Below are 8870 nucleotides of genomic sequence, written 5' to 3' on the forward strand. Positions count from 1 at the left end.
GAAAAGGGAAAAGAAAAGGGAAAAAGAAAAGCAAAGAAAAAGAGCCGTGGCAGAGCGAGGCCCGCGCGGCGATGCTGCCCCTCCGCGCACTGCCCGAGCAAATGGGAGCGGGGCCGAGTTCCGGCGCTTAAATACCCCCGCCCCGACCCGCCCCCGCCCGTGCCCGCCCCGCGCACCTGGACGGGCTCCTCCCCTCGCACCTGTGCGGGCCCTGCCCCCGGGCCCGGCCCCGCCCCGGCCCCGCCCCGCCCGCGCCCCTCAAAAGCGGCAGAGCCGCGCCTGCCCCGCCGTTGTAGAGGAAACTCGTCCCGGGATGCGGCGGGAGCGATCGGCGCCCGGGGCCGGAGCCCCGGCCCGGGGGCTGCTCCCGGCGCTGCGCCGAGCCCGGGCCGCTGAGCGGGGACGGCAGCGGAGAGCGAGGCTGGCGATGGAGCTCGGCATCAGGACCGGCAGCGGAGGATCGAGGTTGGCTTGGGGCTGGGAGGGGGGCTCGGCGTCAGGACGGGCACCGGGATCGCCGCCCGTGCCCCGGCGCCGCGGGCGGGAGGAGCCGCTCCGGGCCGGGCGCTGGGGCCGAGCCCGGCGGGGCCGCTCGGGCCGGGGCTCTGCCGGGGCCCGGCCAGGGCAGAACGGCGGCGCTTTCCTCGGGCAGACGCGGAGCCGGGGCTGGGACCGGCCGGGGCGCGGGGACACGCCGGGCCGGCCCCGGGACCCCCCCGATCCCGCCGGGACCGCAGCGCTGCCCGCGCCCCCCGTGCGGTCGCAGCCCCCGAGCTCGGGCACCCCCGAGGCCACCGCAGCCCCCCCGGCGAAAACATCGCCCGCCTGCCCCTTCCCCGCGGCCCCGGCGGGTTCCCGCCCGCAGTGCCCCCCGGGGCTCCGGCCACGGCATCGCTCCAGCCGCGGGGAGCTGGGGTCGTACCGGGGCAGGCAAGAACGAGGGCAGCCCTTTCCTCCTTCCTCCCGTGCTCCGGGACCCCGAGCAGAGCTGCCTGTCTGTCCCACAGCACTTCTTTGCCCTGCCATCCACAAGGGGCAGCTCATCTGACGCCTGCCAGGTGAGACCTGAGGCTCTCCTGTCCCTCCCCCGTTTTCTCGGCAGCTCGCACCGTCCCGGGGCAAACCCTCTGGTTTTTCAAAAGCCCACTGAAACGTTTCATTTTTATTTGCAGGCGGGGAGGGTCCTGCCTGGGAGGGAAACGGCTGCAGAAGAGGAAACCAAGAAATGCTCCAACCGGACGCTGCCGCGCGAGTCAAAGGAGGGAAGGACCGCAGGGAAATAGTCAGGAAATGCGCTTTTATTCAATCTCTGCAGCTCTCCCTCTCCCGCACGAGCCCTTCGCAGCCACGGGTCGGGGAGCGCGGCCGGCTGGGCTGTGCCCGGCTGGGGACGGGCACCAATTCATCACTGCCCTGCTCAGGGAGGTTTTCCGGCCCCGTCCGGGATTCACCCAAAGGCTGCAAAGGTGCTCGTGCGACGTCCGAGCTCGTTTCCAGGGATAAAGGAGCCAACCCAGCCCGGAGGGGTCCCTCGCTCCGAGGTAAAGGCGTTGCTCGAGTGTCGCCGCCTGGTCCCGCCTGCGGGGGGGCGTCTCCTCCAGGTGAGCGTTCGGAACCCAAAATGCTGGGGGTGCTCAGGTCGGGGCCGCTTTTCGGGCCCGGAGCTGGACGGAGCCCTCGGCGGCTCCTGCTTCCCGCCAGGAACGTTCTCGAGGCTCGCTGAGCAGTCCCAGCTGGGCAGGGAACGCGGGCCGGGAGGAGGCCGGAGCGACAGAGAGCGACCCAGTCCTGTTTGGGCTTCCTATTGCCAGGGGATGGAGGAGCTGTGCCCTGCCCTGCCCTTCCTATTGCCAGGGGATGGACGAGCTGTGCCCTGGAGCTGTGCCCTGCACTGCCCTTCCTATTGCCAGGGGATGGAGGAGATGTGCCCTGGAGCTGTGCCCTGCACTGCCCTGCCGGGGCTCCCGGCGCTCCGGAGCTCAGGCAGTCCCGCCCGCAGCCGCAGGACTCCCAGCACAGCCCGTGGCAGCCGGGATGGAGCAGCTCCGGGCCAGCGCTTCCATCGGCAACCAGATGGATTTGTCTGGCGAGCAGGGCTCGTCTGCCAAACGCACATCCCAGGGGTGGGAACCGGCCACGGGCACTGCGGTGGGCACGGACAAAGGGCAGCCCGCGGCTCCTCAGCCGGGGGCTGCTCTGGACGGGTCCCCTGAGATGCCTCACCCTGGACACGCCCCAGCGCCAGCCCAGAAGGACCCAGAGAATCCAGCCGGCCCTCGGCAGTGTCGGCACGGCGGGGCTGCAGAGCAGCGCGGGCAGCCATTCCCAGGGCCCACCTCCCAGAGCTCCCCCGCGCCCCCCGCGTGTGTCCCCGCCCGCCCCAAATCCCTGCCCTTCCAGCCGGAGCCCAGCAGCCAGCAGCAGCCTTAAAGCCAGGGCCATGTGCCCTCAGCGGCACTAAATCCCGAGCGAGAGCCCTCGGAGATGCCCGAAAAGAAAAGGGGATGCTCGGAGAAAGTTGGGCTTGGAGGCAATTCGCAGTTTTTCGGGGACCCAACCGCAACTGCAGAACCCGCGGACAGCTGGAACGGGTGGGTCAGAGCCGAGGTGCCCTGAAGGCAGGGATGTGCATCCCTTTCCTCGGGGAAAAGAACTCGCCGGGGCCGCTCCCGAGGCTCCGAAGGGACAGCGGCTTCCCGGCCGGAGAGACGTCCTCGCCCGTGCTCAGGGGCTGCCTCGCCCCGGGCCGGGAGCGCGTCCGGCCCCCGCCTTCTCCTGGGCCAACACATCCCCTGGAGCCCGGCCAGGGGCGGAAAACCGGCCCAATTCCAGCGAACTCGCTCAAGTCCCCCCAGGGACACCAGCGGGGCCGGGGCAGGAGGGTTACAAACAGCAAAGTCGGGGCAACATCAACCTGGCCTTGTCCCGATCCCTACCTGCACACTCCTGATTACCTCTTTTGGACCTCCAAATATTCATTCTCTGCCCTGCAGATTTGCTTAAGTTTCACCCTCAGATATTTCTCTGCCTCTCCCCTACTGACTGCTTCACTTCGTTCCAAAATGTTCCTTCTCACTGCTGCACATTGCCACAGATTTGACCCCCACAATTTTCCCTACCTCTCCACAGCTGATCACCTCATGTATACCTAAATATGTTCCTGCTCTACCCTACAGACCTCCTCAAGTTTACTCTCAAAACTTTCCCCACCTGCTCACCGCTGACTACCTCCTTTTGACCTCTAAATATTCATTCTCCACCTTGGAGAGTTTCTCAAGTGTTACCTGTCCACTGATGACTGCCTTAGTTGATCCCAAAATGTTCATTCTCTCTGCCAGACACTGCCACACATTTTACCCCCAGAATCCTCTCTGGGCCTGCTGGAGTGTCCACTCCTGGTTGCCTCCTCTGCACCTCTCAGGATTCATTCTGGACCCTGGAGATGACCTCAAAGACTTCTGCCCTAAATGTCCCCACCTGGCCACCACTGATTCCCTCAGCTGACCTCATGATGTCCGTTCTGTCCCCTGGAGATCATGGCCAGGCTTCACGAACGAAGATTTGGGAAGGGCTCTACCCACCTTTGTCACAAGCGTGCTGGTGGCTAAAAAGGCCAATATTAGACAGGCACGACCGGTTGCAAAAGGCACAGCAGAGAGACTCCTTAGGTGGTAAATTCTGCAAGACACGGTTCTTTCTGCGGTGTCTTTTCTCCTCAGGGGTGATCCTGCTGCGTTCTCAAAGGCATCAGCAGCGTCAGAGATGCTGTGTCTCCAGACCTTCCGACTGGAGGCCAGAGCAGACCAGTTATGATGATCAATATGGCCAAGGCTGAGATGTTGTTTCAGGGAGACCTTGTGTCTTCTCTTCGGGGCTCCTCTCTTGTGGCAGCCGGTGGCAAGTTCACCGTAGAGCAGGATCTTAGGGAGGGGGTGGTTGGTCCTTCATCCTGGAGACGTGTCCTGCCCAGTGCAGCTGTGTTCTCAGCAACATGGCCTCAATGCTTGGGACTGCTGCTTGTTCTAGAACAGATGGATTAGTCACATCATCTGACCAGTGAATGTTTAGGAGTGTACAGAGGTAACCTCATTCAAAAGCCCCAGAGTTTTAACTCAAAATATTCGTTCTCTGTCCTGGACATTACCTCAAGTTTTACCCCTGTAATTTTCCCCAGATGTCCACAACTGATTACCCCAGTTTACCTCATGGTGTACATTCTCTCTGCTTCATGTGGCCTCAAAGTTTACAAACAGAAATGTTCCCTACCTGCCCAACACTGACTGCCTCACTTTACTCCAAGTTATTCATTCTCTCTGCTACAGATTTTACTGCCAAAATTCTCCTTACCTACCCACATGTAATCAGCTCATTTGTACAAATACATGTTCATTCTCTACTCTGTGGGCTACCCCAAGTTTCCCCTAAAAACATTCCCTAAGAGTCCACCACTGAGTACCTCATTTATCCTTCAAAATATTCAGTCTCTACCCTTGACATTACCTCAAGTTTTACCCCCAAATATTTCCCTCCCTGCCCACGGCTGACTGCTTCATGTCACCCCATAATGGTCATTCTCTCTGGGACAGATTGTCCCACATTTTACTCCCAACATCTGCCTTACCTGTCCACACCTGACCAGCTTGTTTGTACCTACAGAGGGTCATTCTGCACCCCACAGACACCTCAAGCTTATCTCAAACCTCTCCAGACCTGTGTGCCACCGAGTGCCTCATCTTTACCTCAACAGGTTCCTTCTCTTCCCAGCAGATCACCTGAACTTTAACACCCACAGTTTTCTCTGTCTCTCACCAATCATCACCTCAGGTTACCTCAATGTGTTCATTCCCTGCCCTGGAGAGAATGGACCTCCTTTTTAACCCCCACAGATTTGACCCCCACAATTTTCCCTACAAGTCCTCCACTGAGTACCTCATGTTCACCTCTCAATATTCATTCTCTACCATGCAGATTACCTCAGATATTTCCCACCCAATTTTCCCTACGAGTCCACAAATGATTACCTCAGTTTACCTCAGGATGTACATTCTCTGCTCCATGTGACCTCAAATTTTACAAACAGAATTTTTCCCTACCTGCCCAACACTGACTGCCTCACTTTATCTCTAAATGGTCCTTCTGTCCTCTACAGATGAGATCAACTCTTACACCCAACATTTCCCTTCCTCTACATCATCCATTTTCTCTTCCTGATGCCCCACATTTCCATTCCATCCCTACACATTCCCTGAGTGTTTCCCTCCCAAGCATCCTTCCCTTCTTCCCTCTTTAAGAACTCACACTCCAGCCCCAGGCTCTCCACTCCCCCCTCAGTGGGACCCCTCCAAAATGCCACCTCCCTCCCCTCTGCAGCACCTCACCTTTTCCTTCAGAAACAGTTGATGGGTCCCCTTGAAATTATCCCAAGTTTGCAGCTACAAATGTCACCTCTATCCCTGCCATGTTCTCCCAGGTTTCCCCAGCTGGGAGCTGCAAGGAATTCAGGCCAGTGAATGGACATCAGGGAACAGCTGTACATGCAAAGGCAGAAAGAGAAGATCTGTCAGCAAAAGGCACAAAGAGGGGGACAGGTTTCAGAAAATATTTCTGCAATCTAACGAATAACTCTTTCCAGTTTCCCAGGGAGAAGAACAGGAACTCACAGCCACCAAGGCCTGACAGTCCCCTGTAGCCAGAGCTCAGCACACATCCAGAGAGGCAATTCCAGCATCTAAAAGAAAAAAAAAGAAGAAGAAAAAAGTGATTTATGTTGTTTTAAACTTACTTTAAGTTGTTCAAAGCAAAGCAAGCCTTGCTCTGGTTTCAGTTGGGTGAACAGTGAGCGGTGGGCACAGGGCACGTCATTAATGCCCAGGGGATGGGGCTTTGTGGGGGAAGAGCAGCTGATGGAGTTGCCCAGTCCAGTTCCTGCCCAAGGCCGGACTGGCCCAGGACAAACCCTCTGGCAGGCAGTGATTTTGTTCCCTCTAATGGTCAGTGCCCCGTGTGTCCCTGTGGGCAGTACCAGGCTGGGGACAGGCACACGGAGCTGGCAGCACTCTCTGCTCCAAAGACACTTCTGGGCTCCTTGGCAAACTGCCTCTGACACTTGGTTTTCTCCAGAAGAAATTAAGGAATTGCTCATGGCAGTTTGGAGATGAAGTTATCCCAAAGGGAAGGAAAGAACAAATATTCCTGTCAGAGCCCTTGGGATCTGCTGGGCTGAATTGGGAAGGGCCCCTTATCTGCAGAGCAAATACAGGACAACCTCAAACACAAAGCCCAGACTGTCAAGTGGGGTGTGAAAGCACCACTGGGACAAACCTCCACTCTCCTGATTCTTTTCAGGGGCTGCTCCAATCCAGCTCTGAAGCTGCCAAGCCCAAACTGTCCCCAGTGCTCTGGAACAACAGGATCTTCCCAGGGATGATGTATTGGAAACACAGCCCTCATTCTCACCCTCCACACGCTCCCAGGCTCACCCCAAATTCAGGACAAGGTGCCAAAGGCCACTCGGGCCGGGGCTCTCTCTGTCTCTGTGGGCTCAGGGACTGCAGCCACCAGGGCCCTCCAGCACGGACAGCCTGGACCCAGAGCAGATCCCTGGGGATTAGCAGCGTCCTGGGCATCCCTGGAGACAGAAACCATCAGCCTCTGGGATAGCACAAATTTAGGGGGGCAGCTCTCGGACCACAAAGCCCAGTCTGACCCAGTTCTCTTGGGCACCAACACGGACTCCACAAACCCACAGGAATGACAATCTTCTGCTGCTTTGACAAACTTCAGCCCAGCTTTGTAAACCTTTGCAAACCTCAGTCCCTGCAGCTCCTGCTCTCCAGAGCCCCGTTCAGGGCTGGCTCCAGTTCCCTGGAGAACCTGCCCCAGCCCCACTCTGGGCCAGCCTGAGCAGAAACCACTGGGCTGCACAAGGAAGAACCCTCCCCTGGCTGCTGCAGCTGGAGGGAGATCCTGCTCCCAATGGAACCCTGGGAACAGCCTCCCAGATGGTCTCTCCCCAGCCCTTGGCAATGGCTCAGAGTGGCAGCAGCTCCAGTGCCAGCTGGGTCCCTGCATGAGTCCTTGTCCCAGCCCTGCCACACGGACACACACGGGAGACACCCACGGGCACACAGGCCTTGCTTGCACAATTCCTCACCCACAGCTGAGGGAAAGCCACAAGACTAAGAAGTAGCCTGGGCTGAGAGCACTCATCACTCCAGTCCATCAGGACTTGGAGGCAGTTGGGTAGGCAACAGACCCAAATTCTAATCCTACCTCTAAATTTCTAACAGGTTCTCTTAGAACGATCCTGGACAGGAACTCAGACAACAGAACCCATAGACTGCACAAGCAATAACAGAAGGTTTGCCATGAAGAACAGGAGTTCCTTGTTTTCCTTAACACTCTGGGACTGGAGGACCCAATCTTTGCAACCGAGGGACACCAGAGATGTGATTAATACTTAAACCTCTCCCCCATGGTTCTGTCTCAGAGAACTGGGCCAGCCCTGAGCTACTCCCAGGTGCCTGCAGTGCTTTGGGGAGGGGCAGGACGATGTCCCACTTCTGCTTGGAAACATTCCAGATGAGGAAAAGCCACTTCCCTTCTCTCTCTCTGACCCAGAACCAGAACAGTCCTGTAGGACAACACGGACTATGCACGGAAGGCCCGAGTCAGTGGGGGAAAAAGCCTAAACAAACCAAACCACGCCAAATTTCAAGATAAAAACATGCTGCTTCCTTAACAGGAGCACACCAAACTCATTGAAGCCAGAGAGGAAATTACAAAGAAACAAATAAACAAACAAAAGACCCAAAAAGATGCTTTGCAGGGATACATTCCCTGCTTGATCATTCCAAAGGAAATTCTCCACAGATCAGAAGCAAGTACCAACACTTGCTTGTCCTCTGTTGAAAATTAATGACTTGGGCTGGACATGTCCAGTGAGGGTTCAGGGGTCTGGTGGGTCCTTTCTGGCTGATCCTGACCGGCCCAGGCCAAACCCAACCACCCCCATCGCTGCTCCATCCCAAACCTGGGGACAACATTCAGACAGTTTGGAAATACTCCCCTTCCCTGCTACTCCGTCCTTCCTTACACATCCAGGGCCCAGGGAGCAAATGCCAACACCAGGAGGACAGAAAGGTGTCCCTCTGACTTACCCCACCCCACGGGCAGCACCAGGAGCCCCCAGCCCGGCCGGCGGGGCTGCAGCCTCTTGCCTTTGGCTGCTCCCAGCCCAGGGCACTTGGCAGAGCTGGGCTGGATCAGGGCTTTGGCCTGGCCTGGAAGAGAGGAGAACAAGGCAATTAAGTGCACTGGGCAAGTCAAAGGCTCCTGCCCTTCACCCTTCTCTTCAATTGCTCACTGGAGAGTTTGAGCCATGAAAAATCCAGGGGGGACAACAAATGAAACGTGGCCTTTTCCAGCATTTTTATTCCTCTCTACTTCAGGCACTAAAAGGAGGCTCATCTTTCTCACTGCATTCCTTGCCCCATTTGAACAGAACTTTCTTCATTCCAAACCCCCCTTGGTAGTTAGTCAATCCTCTGCCACTGGACTTTGGGCAAAGGAAGAGACACCTGGGATGCTGGAGCCCAGGAAATGAGGGAGAGGAAGCTGACAGGGAGAGGATTCGAGGCACCCCAGAACTCAGAAATATGTTCATGCCTTGCCAGCCCACCCCAATTCTCTGCCACTCACCTGAGCTGGGCAGGTGAGGCCAAGGCTCCCCTTCCTCCTGCCAATCACTGTCCCAGCACACGGATCCCCGTGCTGGGCAGCACTTGGAAAAACTTGGGAAAGGCAAAAGGAAAATGGCACTGCCTGTCAGAAAACAAGTGTCCGTGAATAAACCTTCTGCACCAATGTAA

General features: G+C 57.6%; 1 protein-coding gene across 1 annotated transcript; it reads left to right on the top strand.

Moving 5' to 3' along the window:
• Positions 1-296: 296 nt before the first annotated feature.
• On the top strand, positions 297-2887 carry LOC127475174 (myosin IC heavy chain-like; the record flags this gene model as incomplete). The annotated part of the gene is made up of 3 exons (XM_051796667.1): positions 297-465; positions 1173-1601; positions 1855-2887. Coding segments are annotated over 3 exons (957 nt in total), but the record flags the coding sequence as incomplete, so codon positions are not given.
• Between the last annotated feature and the right edge of the window lie 5983 nt (positions 2888-8870).

Source organism: Manacus candei, unplaced genomic scaffold (genome assembly GCF_025592945.1).
Source record: "Manacus candei isolate 608988 ecotype Guabito, Panama unplaced genomic scaffold, ASM2559294v1 h1tg000046l, whole genome shotgun sequence".
Classification (NCBI taxonomy): domain Eukaryota; kingdom Metazoa; phylum Chordata; class Aves; order Passeriformes; family Pipridae; genus Manacus; species Manacus candei.